Raw genomic sequence first — 26,126 nt, forward strand, 5'->3', positions numbered from 1 at the left:
ATGACAACAACAATTCCCAAGTTTGCTCACTTACTAATCCCACTTGAAGACGTAGTAAAGGCCACCCACAACTTTGCTAATGATAACATCATCGGACGCGGTGGATTGGGACATGTATACAAAGGACAACTCCAGCGGTCCGGAGAGTTGATCAAGATATCTGCGCTGAGGTTAGACCGTAAGCACGGTGGAGGAGTCGTCGAGTTCTGGACGGAAGTTTCAATGCTTTCAGATCTCAAGCATCCAAATATAGTCTCTATTGTCGGATTTTGTGATGAACAACATGAGAAGATCATTGTGACCACGTATGAGGCCAAAAATGGAAGTCTCAAGGAGCATCTAAGCAACCCGAACCTCACATGGACACAAAGATTGAAGATATGTGTAGGCGTGGCTCGTGCTTTGAGTTACCTCCATTATGATGAGGGACGCGACTATGGTGTTATACATCTTAACATCAATAGCTCGACAATTTTATTAGACGAGAACTGGGAACCCAAGTTATCCGGTTTTAAAGTTTCCATCAAACAATCGCTTAACCGAATGGACCGGGTTATCCTTTCTGAACCTATTGGCACAATAGGGTATATGGACCCAGAAATTGAAAAGACAAAAGGGGTGACCCACAAGTCGGACGTCTACGCATTTGGTGTGGTATTATTTGAAATATTGTGTGGGAGGAGAGCATATATTAAGACGGGGGAAAATAAGTTTCTAGCTGGATTGGCCAAGTATCATTATGAAAACGAAACGATTCCAGATATAATCCATCCACATCTAAAGAATCAAATGTCCAAAAATCAAATATCTCTAAGTTCACTCAGAAAATACTCAAAAACGGCATATTCTTGCTTAAAGGAAGATCGAGCACATCGCCCACACATGCTCAGTATTGCTGATGAACTTCAAAAAGCATTTGAGAAAGCATTAAACTTTAAGCCGCGACCTGAAAATTTTGTAAGTCTTTTTTTTTGTATTTTGTTTTTTCTTTAGGTCTTTTAACTTTATTTCCCATTGTGTTTTTTTAACTTGACTGCTTATAGAACAACAGTTTAAGAGAAAAAAACTACGATTACCATATAATAATGATTTTAAACAAATTAGTATTGCTAATCATATTCTATAACTCGTTGTTAGTTACCGTTACAAAAGAAAGCTATAATTAAATTTTATTTTAATACTACTATATAACAATTGTTAATTAATTAAAAACTGTTTCCATATTGTATTTGTTAACTTAAAAAAATTAATTTCTTGTTTACTTATTGCGTGCTGTTATAAATTGGTGTTGTTCTGCATTTTGAATAAAAAAAAATGTTTAGAAACGAGTCAGATCAAATATAATATGTTTTCGTGCTCACTTTTTATGTACGTTCAATGTCAATTTTGTTCAGAGTCAGGTCAAATATACGTCTTGATTCGAATGGTATAAATACGAGTTGGTCTACCCTTTGATATAAATTTTATTTGAAGAGTCAGGTCAAATATAATACGTTTTCATGCTTACTTTTATGTAAGTTTCAACGTAAATTTTATTTGAAAACAAGGTCAAATATATATTACATTTTGATTTGTCGTTTAAATTTGATTTGGTCTACGTTCGAACATAAAGGTTGGATAATAATATATACATAATCACTATTTTTAATATTCAATAATTTTTTAATCTTATATAAATTATATTTAAACCTAAAGAATGTTAACTAAATTAGAGAAAGAAAAGGGCGGGAAAACAATTCTGATGATGCATAGTAATACGAAATGTGTCACTTATAGGTTTACTTTATTATATGGTATATATATAGATTCATAAAACACCAAGCAATTTTTTTACGGTACATTTAGTGGCGGATCCAAATTTTATATGTAGAAGTCACTGTTTTTAGATGCTTCAATTTCATACAAGTGAACATAAAAATTTTTGGCTCAGTTCGCGTCGGGTCCTAACCTAAGTTTTTGTATCTTCTAATATGTATTAATAGTTCACGAACTATAAATTAGTATATTTATTGAAGTGTTTTAGGTTTTTAAATACTAAATAATCTCGACTACAAAACATTTTTATACGGCAAAAAGTATCATCTCGTATTTACAAATTTTAAAATTAGATGCCCTTATGATAAAAGGTTTTTATGAGAAATAGATGAGTTATGAAAAAAAGTTAAAGTATATTACAAGTTTTGTCTTTTATGTTTACACCAAATTGCAGACGTTGTTCTTAGCACAAAAGTTGACAGATTTTGTACTTAATGTTACAAAATCTTGCACGTTATGTCCTTTAGGCCTAACTCAGTTAGATTTTTTAGTTAAGTTTGGCCATATGGACCCCATATGAGGGTAATATTGTCTTTTCACATCTTAATATAATAAATAAATCTTTTTTCTAGGAAATATAAAAAACTCATTTCCACACACATTATCCTTTCTCTCTTTCTAAAACGCAAACATCCTCCTCCCCCATCTCTCTATATAAAAACCCACCATTAAGACTATGGGGTATGGGGCGGGGTTGGGGGTTGGGTGAAAACACCCAAGTCACCACCCTGGGTGGTTTTGGGTTTCAGCGTGACCCTTTGGGCGGGGGATTTAGCCCGGGCGTTGGGCATGCCTAGCGGTCCTATGTGGCCGACTTTTATTGGCTTGTTGGCGAGGGCATAACGGGCTATGTTTAAATTTTAAAATATAACCGTTTGGCCAAGCCAAACGGTTCACCCAACTCCACCGCCTGTCCACATCGCTATAAAACCCTCAACCCCACCGCCTGTCCACATCGCTACCCCAACCCAAGTCACTCCACCTACCTGAACCCGCTACCCACACACACTTGATCGATGGTCTCTTGGACACACGAGGTTGAGCTAGCACTTGTCACGAGCGTCGGTGACGCGATAAAGGGCCGCCAACCCGGTGAGAGTCGTTACTGGCCGAAAGCTTTCGCTAGCTACCGACACAACGTGGGGAACGACCGCCACATTTTAAACACGTGCCAACACAAGTGGCGCGAGCTACGACCGAAGCTCGATCATTTTAAAGCCTACAACGACAGCGTCCCTGGCGGTGATATAAGTCACGAAGACCGGGTGACGGTGGCCAACATCGAGTTCCGAGGCAAGGAGCGGAAGCCGTTTGAGAAGCTCGCCCTTTTCAAATCTACCTAACGCTATAGTCTTTTTCTTAGAGTAAACTACCATTTTGGTCCCTGTGGTTTGGTCGCTTTTGCCACTTTAGTCCAAAACTCAAACTTTTTGCATCTGGGTCCCTGTGGTTTCAGTTTTATTGCCATTTGGTCCAAAAATGAAATCAGGTCATATTTGTCTTATAAAATCCTGCTATTTTGTCATTTTCCGCAGGTGCAAAATGATCATTTTTTTTATAAATAAATACTATATTTTATAAGACAAATATGACCTGATTTCCCCCGAGAAAAATGACAAAATTGCAGGATTTTATAAGATAAATATGACATGTTTTCATTTTTGGACTAAAATGGATATAAAACTGAAACTACAGGGACCCAAATGCAAAAAGTTTAAGTTTTGAACTAAAGTGGCAAAAGTGACTAAACCACAGGGACCAAACTGGCAGTTTACTCTTTTTTTTTTAATTTGTAGAATTTTTTAATTTTTAGGAAACTTTAATAATAATTTTTTTTAAATATTGCGTGTATTTTTTAATTTTAGGTTTTTTTTTACTTTAATAAACCTGGTCAACCCACGCGGGCTAGCCACGCCCCGCCATACCCCACGGACACGTTACTCACCAGAGCAGGAGGGGGAGGGGGGCTCGAACTCCACGTGTCAACCCATGCCCCAAACCCCCGCCCCACCATACCCCAAGGTCTAACACCATCAATTGAACACACAAAACACATTGAACAAATAAACACGGTGAGTAATTGAGCATGAACTTCGTTCAATTGCTTCAGTTTTCGCACAACATATACAAATCAACTGAACAAGCAAACACACCTTCAATCGCTTCAGATTTATGCACAAATTACACAAACACTCAGTTCAAATCATTCATTATGCACACAATCAATCGAACAAACAAACTCTAACATAATGAGTAACAGTTCTTGGGGTCCCAGATCTGTTTTTGACTTTTAGGTGCGACGGGAGAGGTTGTGGTTGCAGGGGAGGCAGTGATGGACGGCGGATGCAGGGGGAGCGGTGATGGACGGCGGGTTGTAGGGGGAAGCAGTCAGGAAGGGGTGGTGGTGGTGATGGTGATGGCGGGTACGGTGGTGATGGTTGGTGTAGTAGGGTTAGGGTGGTCAGTAGGTGGGGGTGGATGCGGTGAAGGCTGAGGTGGGGTGGGGTGGGTGGCGACGGTCAAGGTTGTGGGGTGGTGGTGGTGGTGGTGGGTAGAGAGAGATTTGGTTGTGGTGGTGAGTTCAGATTAGAGAGAAAGAGAAATGAAAAGTATGTCCTCATGTGCTTGCACATGAGCAAACTTAACTAAAAAATCTAACTGAGTTAGGCTTAAAGGACATAACCTGCAAGATTTTTAGAACATTAAGTACAAAACTTGTAATTTACTCAAAAAACTATATAATTAGACCATGGGGTATGGTGGGCGTGGATTATGGGGTATGGTGGGGTTTAGTACGTCCACGTGGATTATGGGGCACCCAATACCGAAACCCAATTTCATAGGGGTATGGTGGGCGTGGCTGGAGTGGCGTGGCCAAGCCACATCATTATATTTTTTTAAATATATAAAAAATCCAACGGCTAGCCCACACGGCTAGTAGTCTTGGCTAACGAGGTTCCGCCATGTCGTGTTTGTAGCCCCACCCAACGCCCGGGCTGAAACCCCCGTCCAAGGGGCCACGCCGAAACCCAAGCCCACCTGAGGTGGTGACGTGGGCGTTTGTACCCAACCCACGCTCCAACCCGCACCCCATACCCATAGCCTTAGTAAGATCCAAATAAGAAAAAGAGTTAAATGCCTGGTTGGTCCTTATGGTTTGCAAATATTGCAGACTTGGTCCCAGTGGTTCAATAATTACATAGTTGGTCCCGATGGTTTGAAAAATGTTACACGAGTGGCCCGAGGTTTACATTTTCGTAACATGGATGGTCCTTAGTAGCTAACCTTGTTAAAATTTTCAGTTAAGTTCATATAGAATGTCCATTTTACCCCTTGACAATTAAAATCAATAAAAAATAAAATAAAAAGATGTAACCAACCCTGATCTTCTCCCTCTCTCTAATTTTCTCTCTCTTAAAAACCACCACATCAAACCTTGTGCATTCAGACCTCTCACTTTTTCTCACTGTTTCTCTTTTTCAATCTCATCTTTCTCTCTCACTCTACAATGAAGGTGTTGGTAGGTGTTCAGTGGTGGATTGTTTAAGGTTGCGAAGCTTGTGGATCGGAGTTGACAAGAAGTTGAAGTTGCCGGAGTTTATGGAGCTTGCCGAAACTGTTTCGGACTTCTAGTGGTGGACGTCTGTGAATGTTTGTGAGGGTCGTTTGGGTAGGATAAAGCAACTCAACTTAGAAGTATAGAAAACCTTAGAATTTTTTGATAATCAATACCCATTTTTGTTTTATGCTTTAGAAGATCAATAATGTGCCCTTTGGGTTTAATTGTAGCAAAACTCAGAATTGTCTATTTAAAAATAGGACAAATTGATACTGTAGTGTACACACATGAGAAGAGATGAATGATATCCTAATTACAAAACTCATTTGGATAGATTTAATCATGTTTTGTCATAATCAGAAATTGCATTTTGGGCAGTGGTGGTCGTTTGTGGTTTGATGATGATGATTGAGGGGTGATGATGGTGATGCACGGTTGGGGTGGTGGTTTGGGGAGATGGTGGTGATGGCTGGTGGTTTGGGGAGATGGAGGTTTGATGGAGATGATGATGGTGATTTGGGGAGATGGTGGTTGGTGATGGTAATGCACGGTGGTGGTGGGGGTGGTTTGGGGAGGTGGTAGTGGTGGATGGCTGTTAAAGGGTGGAGTGGGTAAGAAGAAGGGTGGGGATGGGGTAATATAGTCATTTCACACATAGTTAACTGAGAAATTTAACAGAGGTTAGGTCAGAGGACCAACCGAGTTCATTTTTGACAACTTTTGGGACCACGTGTGTAATTAGTAAACCACTAGGACCAAGTATGAAATTTTTGCAAACCACAGGGACCAACCAAGCATTTAACTCAGAAAAATAACAAACTAACAGATAATAAATTTATTAAATAATATATAATATTTGATAATAAATTGATTATTTACTAGTAGACTATCGAATAAATTAAATATTAAATAATAAATACAATTTTGATTTTGATTAATGAACCACAGAAGTAATAGACAACGATTAACACATAGTAATATAATAATAGAATCAAAGTAATAATAATATAAATAAATTAGAAAAGAGTGATAGGTTGGTCAACTCAGGTGGGTTTCAGGCACTTCCAACATCCAAGAGAGAAAAATAATCCAAATAATAATTATCTTTTCATTTTAGATAAGGAAGAGTCTTCTTCTTTGTATGTCTGCAAAGAGACCCGACTCGAATCAAAGCCACTAAACTCGAATTAGAGAATAACCAAAAACCTGATCCCGGATAACCCAAATCCGACCTAGCTGAACCTTAAATGAGTCGGTTGTTGGATCACTTTTCCCAACAAAACCCGAACAACCCGATCTGAAAAACCCGAACATTAAGTTTTTGAATATTAACATACCATATTGTTAAATAATGTTTAAATTGTGATGATTTTTATTTAACAACATGATATATATGATATATTTGATGATATTTTGTGAAAAAAAACATTATTTTTTTTTTCATTTGACATTTAAACCTGAAAACCGAACAACCCAACCCGACGTAACCCGAACTTGAATAACCGATACCCAACAACCCAAACTTTAAATGGGTCGGTTATCGTGTCACTTTTCCCTAGCCAAAAACACGAACAACCCGACCCAAAAAACCGGAAACCCGAAAAAATAACCCGAAGAACACCCCTATCTGAAACTATAACGTCGGCTGGAGATCTCTTTTTTCTTCAAAATATTCTATTTTTCTGCTTCATCTCTCTAATATTATATTCATGAGCAACCCCTGCCCACGTAGATCCACCCCTCCCCAATGTATAGCTTCCCAATGTACTTTTAGCAAACACAAATACATATAAAAAATAAGCCACTTTTTACCTGTAATCAAACTTCAAGTGTTCCATAATATTTGTAGTTTATAGTAATAATCTTCACCAGTTAACGAAACTCAGCCTACTTCAACATAAAACTCTTTGTACGACCTCAAGAACTGCATAATCTACTTGTAGTTTATAATAATAATATTCATTACCAGTTTATCTACCTCAGCCTCGTAATATTTTCATTAATACAACATAAAACTCTTTGTACAACCTCAAGAACCGCATAATCTACTTATGTAACTATTGGTTTGGTTGATCCTTCATAGCATACTCCCATCGCTAAACAGACTTGGATCTGGGCAGCCGGGCGGGTGTAACCCACTTGCAACAACTTTTTATGCCTGACATTTTTTTTTTTGTAAGATTTTTATTTATGTTAATTTTATTTAGTTTCTAAAAAGAAATTTAAGTTCCTCTATATTTTCTAAAGAGATAAAAAAAACTATTAACCACAAAAATTCATTCTCATATTTCTAACAAGTATATATAGTTTCATAATTTGTAACTCTCTTTTTCCTTTCTTACATGTTTGCAGTTAAAGAACTTGGAACACTTGAAGATTCAGCTCGATGACATAAAGTTAGCCACCAATAGCTTTTCAGACACATACAAAAATTCTGATAGCGATGATTACAATGCTAGGTACACAGTAGAACTCAACCATTTTGATAAAGGAATTCCTTCCTTTGTAGAAGAGAAGGGTAAAACTACACAACCCAAGATACACAACACTGTACTTATAAAACGCTTCTTTCCTCGAGATGACGAGGACGAAGAAGAATTATTTTTTACAGAACTTGAAGTGCTTATTACCGTTAAGCATCCCAACATAGTCACTCTAATAGGATTTTGTGTTGAAGGTTTTGAGATGATGCTTATCGTGGAGAAATTTGCTAATGGATTCCTTCAAGATTATTTAGGAAACGTGTGTACCTTGACTTGGGAAACACGTTTAAAAATATGCATTGATGCTGCTCATGCATTGAACTACATACACTCTGGGATGGAAGACAAAAAAAATGATAATACATGGCAATATAGCTAGCTTCAAACTTGGGTTGGACGAGAACTGGCGGACAAAGATTGAGGATTTTGAATGGGCAGTAATCTTGGCCCCCGATAAAAAAGATGAAACTCTGTATAAAAGAACATATTTTGAGTCAGAGTACCACGTGGATCCAGAATATGCGAATACTGGGAAGCTAAAAAGAGAGTCGGACGTGTATAGCTTTGGTGTAGTTTTGCTTGAGATTATATGTGGAAGGCAGGCTCGTGACCAAATTTACCTTAAGGAGAGTGACAAAGGGCTCGTTCATGTGGCTAGAAAAAACTTCCGTAATGGAACAATAGAAGGCATGATAGATCCTACACTAAAGGAAGACACCGATAAAAAGAGTTGTATTCCAAATAGAGGAGCAAACAAGGATTCTTTGCACATATTTCTAAAAGTTGCAAATCAGTGTGTGTCAGAGACTCAAGACCAACGCCCAACAATGAAAGTTGTTCTCAATAAACTTGAGAAAGCATTGGTCTTTCAGGTAAGTTAGGTTTGTTTGTTTGTGTGTATATAATCATTGGGTGCATATTATCTTAACACATAAGGAATACATATTACCCATATAGATTGCCAAAAAAAATTGGCTAGATTATTATATAGAAAGGACTTTAAAATATCCATATGAAGACACAATTGAAAGAAAAACCCTTCCATCTAAACACAAAACCTTTCAAAGCTCAAAAGCCGAAATATACAATAATATTATGGTATATGTATATTTTTTTAAACAAAAAAAAAATCTACTTTTCATGAAACCAAGTCTCCACCGTTTTCATTTGAAGAATGAAAACAAATGAAAACTGGCCGGCGTGATTGGCCCCTTTCTAGAAGCTTACGGGATTCGGATGGGACATCCTTTGAAGCTTATGGGATTTCAATGGATGAATCCCAAGCCCTTGGTCAATTGTGTGCCTGCCCCCTTAGGTTTAAAAATAGTGGGTTTTTGTTACTTGCTCGCAATTTCATTTGGATTGAAAAATGTGTTCATATTCCATGACATTATATACCTTTTTCCAGAAAAAAAACTACTAATCTTCATTTTACACCCATATCCTGGACGAATTCTCGCCACCAATCGTTTTCGTGTATACAAGCTACAAATGAAACGTCCAATTTCTCTGATAGAATCTATATGCATATCATTTTAATCAGACAAGGCATATGATATTGTTTCTATCATCTCTTAATATCCTTGTCCGTACTCATTATTTTTCTACCAAATTTGACGGGTAATTTACTGTTAAATTAATTGCTTTTATGCTTATTGTTTCTACTAATTTGTCAACATCTTATGATCTATTATATATTATCAATTTCTTCGTTGTTTTATAGTTTGTTACTTACTTAATTAGTACATAGTTTTTCATCACCAATTTGTAGTTATTATTTCAAATTTTCAGTTTTGAGCAGTAACTTATTTTTCTCTGATATGATGTCTTAAAGGAGAAGCAAGTACAACAATTGGGTAAGGATCATGTTGTCGACAAACTTGAGAAAGCAACGCATGAAATTCCTGTAAAACACTAAGACCTTCCTATTTTTTTACTTCATTTTTTGTTAGTGAAATGTTTATTCTCTGATATGATGTCTTAAAGGAGGAGCAAGTACAACAATTGGGTAAGGATCAAGTTGTCGACAAACTTGAGAAAGCAAGGCATGAAATTCCTGTAAGACACTAAGAACTTCCTTTTTTTTACTTCATTTTTTTTTTGTTAGTGAAATGTTTATAAAAGATGAAATCTATAAATTGAAATACATTAGATAAAATTTGAAATGATAAATTTGGAACAATCACGTTTATCATTTACGAGATAAAAAACAATAGAGATACTCAATTATTATAAACTGGGTTAGAAACTCGTGTATTATAGAGGGTTGAGTTAATGAAATATTAAATAGTTATTAATAAACCTTAAAAATAAAATAAATAGTCGAGAAAATAAGTATCAAGTAAACAAGAGAGACCCTGTGATTGAGTTAACCCAGTGGACTAAAATGATAACGTTTAAAATTATTTAAACTAAAATAACAACGTTTTAAACCTTTGGACTAAACTGTTAGAATGACACAAACAGAAAGAGGAAAATGACATTTAACTCTAATACTTTAAAAGTTCAAAATATTTCTTCTAATCAACCCCACTAACCCTTATTTAAATAATAAAAAAAATAAAGTTATATCCCTGACAAGTCGTCACACCGGAAAGGCGGAAAAGATGATTTGAAAGTGATTGTAACTATTGCTATCACTATTTTGCCAAATACTATTGTTTATTTAATGGTTGACTTTAAAAAAAAAACAATTTATGTGACTTTATTTAATTAGCCTGATAACAATTTTCAGAAAGGCAGTGAATATGTGGATTAGGATGGGTGTCTCTTAAATTCTTGAGAGGTAGTTTATAACGTGGCTTTCCCTTATTAGAACAGTGCCAGCAAATTCTTGAGAGGTAGTTTATAACGTGGCTTTCCCTTAGTAGAACAGTGCCAACAACTTGTTTTAAGATATATATGCAAATAAAGAGGAATAAACTGCCATTTTGGTCCCTGTGGTTTGGGTATTTTTGTCATTTTAATTCAAATTTCAAACTTTTTAAATCTGGGTGCCTGTGGTTTGCATTTTGTTGCCATTTTGGTCCAAAAGTGAAATTTGACCAGAATCCCCAAATTAAAACCCCCTGTTTTGTCCTTACCCTCAGGGGTGTTTTGGTCATTTTAGAATTATTATAACTAAATATTTATTAAACCTTTTTCTATTTATGATTACACATACCCATGGCATTATAGCCTAGTGTTATCTTGGGGTGGGATAAGGCTTATGACCATTAGGTCATGGGTTCGATTCCCACAAAGGGGGTTTTCCCAGATTTATTGGGTTTCCTCCTGAATTGGTGTATAGGCATTATTGCCTAATGGAGATGGATATGATCGGGTGGTTCTGCTGGTGGCACAATTATACTCCAGTGGTCCGTCAGTGATCCAAATTTGCCGTTCAAAAAAAAAAAATTATGATTAAACATAATGTCATCTGTCCCTCTCCTCTCTCTCTCTCTCTCTCTCTCTCCCCAGACCCAAACCCTTTTACTCTCTCATCTCTTCCACTCTTTCTTTATCCCAAGTCTGCACAAGTCCATCAAATTAAACCGATGGACAACAATAAGCCGATTAACAACAACATCAACCCAGATTCATGTCCACTTTTCTTCTTCTTAATGCCCAGTCAAACAAGAATGCTGCAATGTCTATTACATCAGTTCTGCAACTGATACTCTTCAAGCAAACAAATAACAATGGATAACTCGCAACTTCACTACCACACTTGTTTACAGAGCATCGAAAATGAACCGTAATCAATCCGATTACACCAAAACTCGTCAAAAATCAACCCAAGTCGATTCAGATCTTGAAAATTCTTTCAGATCCATCGGCACGAACTCATATCTGAAACTCAAGGACGAAGGTTGTAGTCGGAGCCTTTACAGCAGGGACGACGGCGGTGGTGGAGTTCGGTGGCGGTGGTGTTCGAGAGAGAGGAGAGAGAGAAGAGAAAGATGATGGGAGTGGGATGGTGGTGTTGGCGGCAATGGGATGGTGGTGGTGGGGATGATGCGGTGGTGGGGGTGGTGGTGTGGTGGTGGTAGTTCAGAGAAGAGATAGAGAGAGAGAGAGAAGAGAGAGAGGTAGAGGGGTGTTAGAGATAGAGAAAGAGAATGCAGAGGGGTGTTAGAGAGAGAGGCAGATTTTTGGGTTTAATTATTTTTAATCAATATTACTCTATAATAAAGCCAGAATGACTAAAATACCCCTGAGCATAAAGACAAAATAGCAGGTTCTGTTTTGAAAATCTGACCTGATTTCGTTTTTGGACCAAAATGGTAACAAAATGCAAACCACGGGGACCCAGATTTAAAAAGTTTGAGATTTGAACTAAAATGGCAAAAGTGCCTAAACCACAGGGACCAAAATGGCAGTTTACTCAATAAAGAGATAAGGTCGTTCAACTTAAGTCAAACAAACAATGTTTTTATATTGTTTTTCTTAGGATTTGTAAAGAAAACATCTTTGCTAAATAAATAAGAGTAAATTACAAAAATCATCCTTTATGTATGTCACTTATTACAAACTGTGTCCTTTGTCTTCAATAATTACAGAAAACGTACTCGATTTTTGCAAACCCTTGCAAGTTATGTCCTTTAGCCCTAACTCAGTTGATTTTTTGTGGTTAAATCTGATCAAATGGACCCCACATGAAGATATTTTGATTATTTTACTTTCATGTGAGGTCTATTTGGTCAGATTTAATCACAAAAATACCCTGATGTGAGGTCCATTTGGTCAGATTTAACCACAAAAATTAACTGAGTTAGGGCTAAATGATACGATCACATATAAACATAATCACGAGAAAGATGGATTTGAGAGGGAGAGATACGATCACAGATGTGAGCGGGAGAGATTTGAATGTAGAGCCAAATTATTAACCCTTATTTATAGGATTAGAATATATGGTTTGAATTTTGAATTTTGAATGTGGAGCCAGAATTTTAAATCTCAACAGATGTTTATTGAGAACTGATGTTTGATTATAAAATGTTGAGGGCAGATGTTTAAACAAAAGTTATTTGAAATGGGCAGGCGTTTCCCCTCAACAGACCTTTGGAATCTGAATGTGGGCCACCTTTGAATTTTAAACTCTTTATATATTAGGCTTTATGATGTAATAATAATGAGATAAGAAAAGCCTTGTTGGACACCCTCTCCTGCTGACACATCAGCTTTTCTTATGTCACTTGGATTTCTCCTTTTATAGAAAGTATAGATAGATATAGATTAAAAACACATTTTACTAGCTTATTTAGTAGGGATAGGCGGAAAAACTCTATGAAGATCATCACATGACGCTCCATGTGTCCTCAATTTTATTTACTTTTCTATATAATATAGATAGATATAGATATACATTTATAGTTTTTATAACAATTTTTTTTCCATATAATTGCTTAAAGGAGGAGCAAATACAACGTCCTAGTACCATGGCCGGCCCTAAGGGTGGGTGGGGAGGACCACCGGTTGGGCCCGATATTTCCAAGGACACGTTATTTTAAAAAAAATTGATATGTATATGTAAAAAATAAATTAATAGGGTATACCCATACAAACACCAACATAGGCCCACTTACAAAACTATTTTTAAGGTTTAGATAAATTATTAGCCCATTTTCATTAGGTTTAGACCTCCAAATACCCAATTCCGTTAAGGACTAAGGACGCGTTTTTTCGAGCTTGAACATGGTACATGAATTCTGAGGGCCGCCCCTGCTAATATGACCCAAGTTATTACTAAACCCGAGAAAGAATTGGAACTTTGATTAATAAAATTCTAGTAAGACCCTCATTTTTTTCCTTTCATTGTTCTATTATATCAATTCAACTTATCTGGTTTAACTCACAACTTGGTTATAAATATATCAAATTTTGTCCTTTATCTATATACCTAATTTTAGGCGGTGTTCTTTATCTTTAAAATTGACGAATTTTATACTTATCATAATAAAATATTACATGGTATGTCCTTCACCGCTAACAAGGTATTTTTTTTCTCTTAAATCAGGTAACACAAGGGTATATTAGTCTTATTATCCATTAATATAAAAAATCTAAATATTAAAACAAAATTGAATTTAAAAATAAATTTAATATTATACATATATGTATACACACATAGTATACACCTACCTTTCTCTCTACTCATCTCTTTCATCAGTTCTACTCCATCAACCACCACTGCCACCATTAGCCACCACTGCCCTCAACACCAACCACCATCGCCACCATCATCCACACCACCCCCACCCGTCACCACCTAGAACCCTAATTCCCAAATTTCCAGATCACCATTACTGCCTCTTATATACATATATGCATACACAACCATCCATTACCGCCTCTTCCAAAGTCAGATATGCGGTTAATTTTGGGATTGGCCGTAGATCTAAATCATGTTGGTGTGGGCAGGTGGTGGATTAGAGGTGAGGTTGGTCGCAGATCTAAATCGCGATGGTGTAGGACGGGGGTTTGAATCCTAGGGTGGGATTTGGTTAAAATCTATTGTAACTGATAGAGATTTTGTAAGTATATATCATCTAGGGCAAACAATATAAGGACTTCACATATTTATGTTGCTAAAACAGAAAATATTGACAATGAGTTTGACATGTATAATGTTTGAACCCCAATTTGTAAGATAAAAAACAAAAAGCCTTAGTATTATTTTCACAGAGTAATAGTGCCATCGATTAAGCTTTTGGTAGATGGATTTGCAGAGATGGATATGGTTCATGAGAGAGAGAGAAAGAGAGTTGAGAGAGAGAGAGATAGAGAGAGGTGTTTCTTAATAAAATGGATAGGTTTTTAAGTTATTCATATAATTTGTCCTTCAAAAGGTGAAATGATAAAATTGTGTTTATGTGCAAATTACATGATCAAAATTAACATAACAGAAAAAAATTAACTAGGTTAGGGGTAAATGACACACTGTGCAAGATTTTGAAACAATAAGTACAAAACTCGTCAATTATATAGACAAAGGATACCGCCTGAAATTATGTATATAGATAAAGAACAAAATTTGCAATTCACTCTAAATATGTTTAATAGAAATAAAATATAACCTAATTTATTAAGGATATCCATGAAATCATAGAAGTTTATATACGGTCTACCATAAAGTTACCTGACAAAGGGATGAGCTCGGTTCCAAATATACCAATACCGAAAGTACCGATCCTGAAAATCGTAAAAACAGAAAGTTTTCGGTATGGAACGGTGTTCGAAGGAAATCAACCAAAAGTACCAGTACCGAACTGAAAGCACCAATCCTCAAAAACGCAAAAAGTAGGTCATTGGCACCAAAAATTGTTCAGTATGGTACATTAACCAGCACCTGTTCGGTTTCGGTACTTGATAGTATTTGCTGACACCTAAAGTAACAGAAAAGAATAAATAGTTAAATAGTTTAGAGTTCGCATACATGATTTAAATAGTTAACAAATACTATTTGCTGATCCCAAAAAAATCACCTCGTATATGAAATTATTTGAAAGTTTCAAGCTTTAATGCCTTCGAGTTAAAAAAAATGACGTAACTAATGGAAAATTCAACTCTTAGACCTTTAGGCGAAAGGGGGAAGAGGGGGGGGGGGGGTCAAATAAGTCTCACACCACAAAGGTTCCGGATTGTTGGGACCTTATGTGATATGTGGTATTGGGTATCATCAAAGAGCCCCCTGCCCGCCATCCACACCAAGCCCCTGCCCCACGCCTGCTATCCCCACTAAGCATGCCCACGTGACCCTCTTGTACCTAATGTGACACCATTGGTGCCCCCAATGGAGCCCCATAACACATATCCTATGTATCTCTCTTTAAACTCCCATAGTCTACCTTGAAATAAAAAAAAAGGTATATTAAACTAACATGTAAGTTCTCTTATTCTTATTGAGTTAAGTTGTCTTACAAAATGCTTGTTGCTATGCGTTATCATCTAATTATTTATAACATTTAATTTTTCATTTGATTTATGAATTAAGTTATATAAGTTGTATAATTTCAAGTGTTACAATAGATACTTCTTCAACTTCCATTTTACAGTTTACTATTTAATTTTATTCAAATTACATAAAGATTAACATATATAATCCTCTTTCTTCCCAACAATTAACTTAATTAGTTGGTCTAACAACTTATTTCACTTCAATAACACTAAGGCAACATATATTATTAACAGCAATATATAATTTTAGCAAAACTATTCTTAGGCTTATTATAGGCAACGTACAATAAATTTGACAAAGCTTAACCCATAAAATTTATATTGGTTTCATTTTATCACTCAATGTATCTATCTGGGCCTTATTTACTTATTGAGCTAAACTATAAATGATTTGTGGGCTTGTAAAAACGTGGTGGGCTGGACCATTGTAAGGCAACCGAATGTGAAACTTTCACTCAAGAGATATTAACTATTCAATTTCACTGTCATGCGAAGAGGGTGGAATTAGATGGATATTAATTTCATCTGAAGAGATATTAACTATTCAATTTCTTTCAGTTCCCTTCTCGTTTTTCTATCTAAGCTGTAACACCCTTGTCAAATATTTAATTTGCAGGTGGGGAAGAACTTGGAACACTTGAAGATTCCTCTCACTCATATTCAATCAGCAACCCATTATTTCTCAAAGAAATACAGAATTTCAAATTTCGAAGATGGCTATACTTTCTACAGAGCAGAACTCGAGCATTATGATAAAGAGAATCCATCATCCAAGAGACACAACACTGTAGTTATCAAACGCTACCCCCCTTCTGGAAATGAGTTCTATGGAGAAACAGAGTTTCTCATAGAAATAGAAATTCTTTCCGGTGGAGTTAAGCATCCCAACATAGTCAATCTGCTTGGATTTTGTTTTGAAGAGTCTGAGATGATCCTTGTCATTGACAATTTTTCTAATGGATTTCTTGGTGAGAATTTGGGAAACATCAAAGACAAGCGTCTTTTGAATTGGGAAAACCGTTTGAAAATATGCATTGAGGTTGCACACGCATTAAGGTACATTCACTATGAGATGGAAGACCAGAAGATGATAATAAACCGTGATATATGCAGTTACAACATTGGGTTGGACGAGAATTTTGGGGCAAAGATTATTAATTTTTCGTGGTCTGTATTCCTGCCTCCAAATCAAGATAACGAAGCTCTCTATCCCAAAATTCGTATTGACAGACCAAGCTACAGAGATCCACAGTATGAGAAGACTGGTAAGTTGAAAAGAGAATCAGATGTTTATGGTTTCGGAGTAGTCTTGTTTGAAATTCTATGTGGGAGATTAGCCTATGACCCAATTTACAAGAAGGAGAGTGACAAAGGGCTGGCTTTTGTGGCAAGACGAAGCTTCAGCATAGGAACACTAGAAGAGATGATAGATCCTATATTAAAGGAAGGAATTGGTGAAATCAAATTTGTTCTAAATAGAGGACCCAACAAGGATTCTTTGCACACGTTTATTACAATTGCACACCAGTGTGTGGCAGAAACTCAAGACCAACGCCCAACAATGAAAGTCGTAGTCAAGGAACTTGAAAAAGCATTATTCTTTCAAGTAAGTTACTGTTCTAAATTCAGTTTATCAACGCCTAGAAGTAATCTGTGTTATGGTTCCCTGTTATATAGAAAACAAAAAATTAGAATGCTTTATGAGGTTGGGTTCAAATTATATGAAATTCATTGTTAAAAATCTTTTCCACTTTATAATGTCTTGCATCAACCTATCAGGTTTACTTTTTAGACATTGTAGGAATTTATCAATCCTACCTTTTAGACTATCAAGTTAGGACTTTGCTAGAATTGCTTATACGTAAGTATAATAATAAATAAAAGTTCAATCCAAAACTTTTAGAAAACACAGTACGGTGCATATTTAATTCATAAAGGACATTTATCATCATATTAAAATCATGTTGTTTAGTGTTTGTGATCAATGATACGACTCAATTATCAATTTACTTATCATTTATAGTTTTTCATAATATTTAGAAAAAGATAATACCAATTTAGTTTTCTATTACCACTTTATTTAGTTATCAATATATTTATTTGAATTGTTGTATCATGTTTGACAGAACAACAACAAGGATAACCCCAAAATGTCACTTGAAGACATAAAACGGGTGACACAAAACTTTCATGATGACAATTTCATCGGTGGGGGAGGATTCGGTAAAGTCTATAAAGGAAACCTTCAAGATGGAGATGGATTTAAAACCATTGTTGCAAAGCGATTGGATACAAGGTTTGGTCAAGGAGAACAACAATTCTTTAGTGAGCTCCAAATTCTTTTGGATTATAAACATGAGAATGTCATTGGTCTTGTAGGCTACTGTGATGAAACTGATGAAAAAGTCCTTATCTATGAGTATTTGTCCAAGGGAAGTCTTGATAGGTATTTGAATCATACTTCTCTTACATGGGTGAAACGACTTAATATATGCATTGATGTTGCAAGAGCGTTGGATTTCCTACACGGAGGAGTAGGAAAACAAGCAAAGGTGATACATAGGGACATCAAAACTGAGAACATCCTGTTAAACAATGATTGGAAAGCAAAACTGGCTGATTTTGGGCTTTCGCTAATATGTTCAATAAATCAGGAAACAGACTATATTATCGATCATGCGTGTGGCACAAAAGGATACGTGGACCCACTTTATAGACAATCGGGATTCCTAACCATAGAATCCGATATTTACTCGTTTGGTGTTGTTTTATTTGAGATTTTGTGCGGGAGATCAACGTTTGAAATCCAAAAACGTGAGGGCCACTATCTACCAGATTTCATTGAAAAAAGTTTTAAAGAAGGAAAGCATGGTGAGGTGGTGTTCAAACAAATAAGGGAACATATCGTGCCTAAATCACTAATTACATTTCAAGAGGTTGCCTACCAATGCCTACATCTTGAGAGAGAAAAACGGCCGACAACAAAAAAAGTTTTGATGCAACTTAAGAAAGCATTGGTATTTCAAGTAAGTTATCCCAGTTTTATGAAAGCAAAGTTCCATTAACTGCACTAATACAAATTATGACTTTAACTTGTGTTCATCAAAAGGTTATTAATGGTATTTTTATAGATTAATCTTTTAACGACAAGAACAAACACACACACATGTGTGTGTGTATTAGAAACTGTATTTATTCCAAATGTTTTAGTGTATTTTTTACGTTTTTATTATTAATATCTTTAGGGTAAATTACTTGAATTTTGTAATTTTTTTGTTATATTTGAATATCTAAAAAATTATTGATAAGCGGATAAAAAAGTATGCTATTGCTTATTTACGTGTGTATTAAACTTAAGAGTTTAATATATTGTGTGTACTATTAGTCGTGGCTACCTTTAAATCATGTATATTTATTCAATTTTTAAGCTTATTTAATTAAGTGGAATAGAAAGTCAGGGACTGAGGTTGCTAGATCTGATATATTTATGTATGTGTGGTTGCTCATATATCTTATTAGATCTTACCTTCTCTTTCATTTGTAACCTGTTGTTTTAACACTCCCTTCTGCTTGATAAACAGAACATGGCATCAACAATGAACCAGTTTGCTCACTTACAAATCCCACTTGAAGCTGTGGCGAAGGCCACCAACAACTTTCATCATGATAACATCATCGAACATGGTGGAGTTGGTATTGCATATAAAGGACGACTCTTGTGGTCTGGGAGGTTGATGGAGATCATTGCACGGAGATTTGATTGTAAGCATGTGGATGGAGACCTCGAGTTCTTGGCAGAAATTTCAGCGCTTTCTGATCTCAAGCATAAAAATCTGGTCTCTGTTATTGGGTTTTGTGATGAGATAGATGAAAAGATCATTGTAACCATGTATGAGGCCAATGGAAGTCTAGGGCAGTATTTAAACAGCCTGAACCTCACATGGAAGCAAATATTGAGGATATGTCTAGGTGTGGCTCGTGCGTTGAGTTACTTACATTATGACAAGGGACGTGATTATGCTATTCTACATTGTAACATCAATAGCAACACTATTTTGTTGGACGGTAATTGGGAAACCAAGTTATCCGGTTTTGAATTTTCCATCAAACAATCAGTAAACGATAAGGATCAGGTGTGCCCTTGTGAACACACTGGCACATTTGGGTGTGTGGACCCAGCAATTGAAAAGACGGGAGGTGTGACCCACAAGTCGGACATCTACTCATTCGGTGTTGTTTTATTCGAAATATTGTGTGAGAGGAAAGCGTTAATTCATAATGAGGTTGATAGGTTTCTAGCTCAGTTGGCCAAGCATCATTATGAAAAGGGAACATTGCATGATATAATCCATCCTCCTCTATTAAATCAAATATTGTCTCCGAAATCACTCCTCATATACTCAAAGGTAGCATATTCTTGCTTAAATGATGATCGAGCACACCGCCCAGATATGCACCATATTGTGGCTAAACTTGAGAAAGCATTGGAACTTCAGTTGCGTCATGAAAATATTGTAAGACCCGTTTTCTATTTTATTATCTATTTTTTTTGGTATTCATTATTCTTGGATGGTAATTTTTCTTTTGTTTCAGTATCTTTATTTTCTATTCTACTTGAAAGTAAGTCAAAATAGGATGGTAAAAGAATCCAAATTGAAAGAAAAAACCGAAACATCTAGGATGGGTAGCATAGTTTTATTTTTTGTGGGTTTAGACATGTATGGTATTAGGTGATACCGTCCAATTAACCGCATAGAATATGATATATGAATTTAAGAAGTATAGTAAATAATATCTTTAAGTTGTTACAAACTTAAAATTACTAAAGAAATATAATTTTTGTCAGAAGTTTGTTTGAGTAACGATCCATTTTTGGTGAGTTTATGATTGGATTATGGTTAATGGGTGTCCCAGGGGTAATTTTTACCACATGACCGTATATATGAGGTATACAAAATATGTGCGGGTATACCCTTTAGCCCACGGGTAATGTATACATGTCTGATACCAAATATTAGACACAATTTATAATCGGGTATCAAATTGAGATCACCAAAACCAACCCTTTGCCATTCATAGTGAATTAGATGGAGTGGTTGGGTTGACGCGTTGGTATGAAATTGTGTGTTTGGACATGTATGGTATTAGGTGATAACGTCAAATAAAGATTATGTGTTTTGGATAGGGTTGGCAATGGGCCAGGTATGACCAATCCTATACCCATACCAGGTTGTAAAATCTTGTCTTATACCCGATCCGTTACCCATTGGGTATTTGGCGGGTATTTACCAGTCGGGTATGGTGCATACCCACGGGTATCCGGTATACCCCTTTGGATTTCATGTGTATATACTTTTACTTTCCTTTATGGTTTTATGTTTTAAAAATTTGTTTAACTTATTAAATTATGTTAAATAACATACATATCATCATTACCATCATAAGATTTGATATATTTGAAAATGTAGATATATTACAATATTAATCTCAAAAAATAATTTTGTATTTCATAGCATATAAATACGAATAATGTCATCAAAATATATATTTCAAACTTGGTTTTAAAAAGCGAGAGGCGCACAAAAGCGAAGGGGTTTACAATTGAGGCGAGAAGCGCAAAGCGCAAAAGCGGTGGGCTTTTCGTACCCGAGGAGCAAGATGTTTATATAATTTTTTTTATATATCCCATACATATCCCATAGGTTTTTAGCTTCCTTTAACCAAAATATAGCTATAAGTAAGGCTTTTATACCATTTTAATTACATGTACAAGTCAAAAAACCCAAGGTACAACATTTTTATGCAGTAAAACGCCTAAGTTACATGAGGCGTGCGCCTCAGGCCAAAAAGCCCACAAAAAAAATCAAAAAATGCGCCTTTTGGTCGCTTCCTGTAATTACACAAGGCGAGAAACAAAAAAGCCCCAGGCCCTGCGCCTAGACGCGCCTAGGGCGCGCTTTTTAAAACCAAGATTTTAAATGAAAAGTTTATTTTTTAATTAATAAAACTACAAGAATGAAACATTACTAACAAAAGTTAAAGGAAAATAAATATTAAACTTTAAAGTTTTCGGGTATATATATATATATATCGGGTAAACGGGTATATAATTTCGGGTAATTAGGTTGGGTATCATCTAATCTCATACTCGCCCCATACCCGTGAAATATTAATTTTACATACCCATATCCGGCCCAATACCCGTCGGGTATCGGGTATACCCGTCTCTAATTCTTCTACAGGCTGGGGTATTTTTTTGCCATCAGCATAGAATATGATATATGATCTTAAGAAATATAGCAAATAATATGTTTAAGCTGTTACAAATTTGAAATTACTAAAAAAAATATAAATTTGTTAGAAGTTTGTGCGAGTATTCAGTGGTGTATGGTAGGGGTCGTCCAAATTTATTATGATGGCTTTTATATGCAATGGAAATTTTAATTTAATTAAATCTTACTAAAAACACAGGATTTGGATTCTTTTTAGATTATTAACATTTAATGTATAAAACACAAGATTTGGATTCCCTTTAGATTATCATCTAATGTATCTAACTATAAATAATTTAATATTATGTATGTATTTAACTAATTCAAGATTTTGTTTGGGTCTTATCTACAAACTGGGTAAGCATAAAACTTTGTGCAATGTGCCAAGGCCCAACTGTTATGTCTTAGATGGAAAATAAGGGCACACGAAATATAGGGTAAAAAGGAAGCAGGTTTGGCAACATATTCACTTCTATTGATGTTCCAAACAACATATATGAATTCGTATATGTCTATCAGAAGGCTCCAGTCTCCTACAGTTTAATCAGATGGCACTGAGGTGGAGTTGGGTTACTATACTTTATACAGAGCAGAGCAGAACCCATTTGCCTTGTATAATTGCAGTAGTGGCTAATTGTATAGATTCAATGTAGCCTGTAGTTTTTTCTAAAAGTTTTAACAACACTTTTTTTCTCTCAATTTAGAGTGAATTTCAAAGATTGCCTTTATCATTATACTCATTTTCAGGCGCTGTCCTTTACGTTTAAAATTGACGAGTTTTGTCCTTTTTGTTTTCATATCATACACGTTTTGTCCATTAGGCCTAACCCAGTTAGTTTTTTCAGTTAAATTTGGTCATGTGCTTTGCAAATGAGGGCATTTCTGTCAATTCAAAGATTGCAGAAGCTTTGAGCTGTAAATATGCCGTTGAACTTACCTTTGAATTTGACAAAAATGCCCTCATGTGCAAAGCATATGACCAAATTTAACCGAAAAAACTAACTAGGTTAGGCCTAAGGGACAAAATGTGTATGATATGAAAACATAAAGGATAAAACTTGTCAATTTTAAACATAAAGGATAGCGCCTGAAAATTGGTATAAAGATAAAGGACAATCCTTGAAATTCACTCCTTAATTTATGTCAGTTTTGTAACTCTGTTTTTCCCTTTGTCACATATTTGCAGGAAAACACGTTGGGGCACTTCAAGATTCATCTCAATGATATTAAATCAGCAACAAATAATTTTTCAGAGGCATACACAATTGCATCTTCGGATGATGATTATACTTTGTACAGAGCAGAACTCCACTCTTTTGGTAAAGAAAATCCTTCATCCGAAAAGGGGAAGAACATAGGAGAACATCCCAAGGCACACAACATTGTGGTTATAAAACGGTACACCTCTGGAAATGAGTGGTATGGAGAAAAAGAGCTTTATACAGAAATTGAGATGCTTACGAGTGTCAAGCATCCTAACATAGTCACTTTAATTGGATTTTGTGTTGAAGATTCTGAGATGATTATTGTCACTGAGAATGTTTCTAATGGATACCTTGATGGTTATTTGGGAAACGTCAATGATATGCGCATTTTGACATGGGAAAAGCGTTTGAAAATCTGCATTGATATCGCACACGCATTGGAGTACCTTCACTCTGAGATGGAAGACCAAAAGACGATAATACACCGTGATATATGTAGCTACAGCATTGGGTTGGATGAGACTTGGGGAGCAAAGATTTTTGCCTTTTGGTGGTCCGTATTCCTGCCTCCAAATCAAGAAGACGAAGCTCTCTATATAAACTGGCTTGGCAGACCTAGCTACATAGATCCAGAGTATGAGAAGACCAATAAGTTAAAAAGAGAATCAGATGTTTATAGTTTTGGAGTTGTATTGTTTGAGATTCTATGTGGGAGGAGAGCCTATGACCCAATTTACAAGAAGGAGATTGACAAAGGGCTCGGCCCTGTAGCAAGACGAAACTTTTGCAGAGAAACACTAGAGGACATGATAGATCCTATATTAAAAGAAGAAATCAATGAAAACAATTATGTTCGAAATAGAAGACCCAACAAAGATTCTTTGCACACATTTATGAAAATTGCATACCAGTGTGTGGCAGAAACCCAAGACCAACGTCCGACATTGAAAGTCGTTGTCAAGGAACTTGAGAAAGCATTATCACTTCAAGTAAGTCAAAGTTCCAAAAAATTAATCTTTTTTATACACATGCAAAATGCTTGTTAATAGTAGACTAATTAATAAAGCACAAACCAATTTTCATATGTACCATAGTATTTGTACTCAAATCATTACATTTATATTGAAAAAACACTTCAATTTTTAACTTCTAGTGTTCCAGTCCTAAGCCCCTTCTTAACTGTTGATGAAGTTATCAAAGCTTCTTTTTTTAATCAAACTTACTCTTTTTCCTTAACTATTGATGAAGTTATTAATCCCCTGATGTAGTATCCCCCGGGGGCAGCTATTGTCTAATCACAATTTTAATATCCATTTGGCTTTCACATTGTCCCAGCTGAATACAGAGGTTAAATCTGATTATGTGGAGGAGAAGACTCATGCTTCCATAATCGAGACACAAGTAGTTGAGCTTTCCAATGAACTGAACAGTATGAACATGATTAGCAAATCTGAAATTTTTGTAATTCATAACAAGGAACATATGTTACATGACCAAGCCGATGACCCAGCTGAACCTGAATGTTGTAAGTTTGCTGTGTTTTGAATTTTTAATTTTGATTTATCAAGTGGAGTCTTAAGCCGGTGATATGTGGGTACAGGAACGTCAGACTCCTAGGAAGGCTACTACACCTTCTTGGCTAAATATGTCGGAAACAAATGCACAAATATGAAAAGGAGGGTAAATTGCAGGTGCTTTTTGTTGTTGTTTTAGGTGAGGTCGGCTGGATAACGGTTCGCGTTGAAACAAGTCATGTTTCATATAGGTTAAGTTTAAACAGGCTGGGTGGATTGAGTTGGACGTTTTTGCATATAACTTAATTTGTTTGTATAAGTGAATGTCACATTGATGCTTCTCTAGTTCTTTATTTACAGCTTGATTATTATTTTGATAATGAACTTTCATTTAGTTACCCAATGTACGAATAATCGCAAGTATTCTTGTGAATTTGAAACTTACAATAGTTATGACTGGTGACAATGTTGACCTTATCGGCTTATTGTATGTGTCCTTGAGTTTTCAACCAATGTAAGAATAAACGCAAGGTTTTTTGGTGAGCCTAACAGGTCTTTCTACATTTGAGTTATATGTATTTGTTTAGTGGGTTGTCTGGCCTTGTAACAAATTGGGCAACCTTAATAAGCTAGAATCTTTTGTAAAAATAAATGTTTATTTCACCTATACTGCCCCAACTTTGAAGAAATAACCCTTTCAACAAGAGTTTTTTCTTAGGATGTACACCATATACTTTCCCAAAAATGGACAAACTTGAAGCTTTAATAAGTCTAACTTTGAAGAAAGAGTTATTTATGGGCTTAATCTTAGCCCACCATGCCGATTTATTTATGGGCTCTCTATACAATTTGCAAATCTGCTTTAAATAATTATCCATATGGTGTAGGACCATTGAAAATTCAGACATCACTACCAAAACAATCATACACTCTGGGCTTGAATACGGTCCAATAGACAAAAAATTCCACTTAATCCAATTATTACAAGCCTATAGGTTTATCACTCCCCGCTGCACTAAAATTGTCTTCCAGCCAATTGATTGTGACTTCTGTTGACGTTTCGGTCAGCATTGACCAAAAAAAAGTCAGCATTTTATGTAAAATTGGGGAAGTAAAATCACCATATCAGATTATAAAAATATGTAAAATCTTGAAACACGTACATACTTGAATAGTAGTACAGATACTATTAATAAACTAACACTTTAAATAACAAAAGACCATGCAATGTGAATAAACTCCTGATATGACTTGTACCTGTTGACCCGTCATTCGTAACCCGCTAACCTGCCCGTGTTACCTGTGAGTAAACCGATTAACTCAACAGTTCAAAGTAC

The 26,126-nt window shown here is 35.7% G+C and overlaps 2 protein-coding genes across 2 annotated transcripts; both read left to right on the forward strand.

The window, feature by feature from the left end:
- LOC118489674 (receptor-like protein kinase FERONIA) lies at window positions 1–1,166 on the forward strand. Its single transcript, XM_035987199.1, has 2 exons — window positions 1–957; window positions 1,044–1,166. Exons 1-2 carry the CDS (start codon window positions 1–3, stop codon window positions 1,164–1,166), a joined length of 1,080 nt encoding a protein of 359 aa, XP_035843092.1.
- Window positions 26–24,172, forward strand: LOC118489675. The gene is made up of 8 exons (XM_035987200.1): window positions 26–957; window positions 7,727–8,729; window positions 9,844–9,915; window positions 16,415–17,404; window positions 17,925–18,824; window positions 19,380–20,312; window positions 23,257–24,042; window positions 24,152–24,172. Exons 2-8 carry the CDS (start codon window positions 8,211–8,213, stop codon window positions 24,170–24,172), a joined length of 4,221 nt encoding a protein of 1,406 aa, XP_035843093.1. The 5' UTR covers window positions 26–957; window positions 7,727–8,210.
- Window positions 24,173–26,126: the final 1,954 nt, after the last annotated feature.

The sequence above is a fragment of the Helianthus annuus genome, unplaced genomic scaffold (genome assembly GCF_002127325.2).
Source record: "Helianthus annuus cultivar XRQ/B unplaced genomic scaffold, HanXRQr2.0-SUNRISE HanXRQChr00c001, whole genome shotgun sequence".
Lineage (NCBI taxonomy): Eukaryota > Viridiplantae > Streptophyta > Magnoliopsida > Asterales > Asteraceae > Helianthus > Helianthus annuus.

Excerpts from the sequence above, each read along its gene's own strand:
- LOC118489674 (XM_035987199.1), top strand. The coding sequence starts at position 1 with ATGACAACAACAATTCCCAAGTTTGCTCACTTACTAATCCCACTTGAA. Across the intron at positions 958-1,043 it reads AGCCGCGACCTGAAAATTTT|AACAACAGTTTAAGAGAAAA; the intron begins GTAAGTCTTTTT and ends GACTGCTTATAG.
- LOC118489675 (XM_035987200.1), top strand. The coding sequence starts at position 8,211 with ATGATAATACATGGCAATATAGCTAGCTTCAAACTTGGGTTGGACGAG. Across the intron at positions 9,916-16,414 it reads AAGCAAGGCATGAAATTCCT|GTGGGGAAGAACTTGGAACA; the intron begins GTAAGACACTAA and ends TTTAATTTGCAG. Across the intron at positions 24,043-24,151 it reads TTGACAAAGGGCTCGGCCCT|ATTCTTTGCACACATTTATG; the intron begins GTAGCAAGACGA and ends GACCCAACAAAG.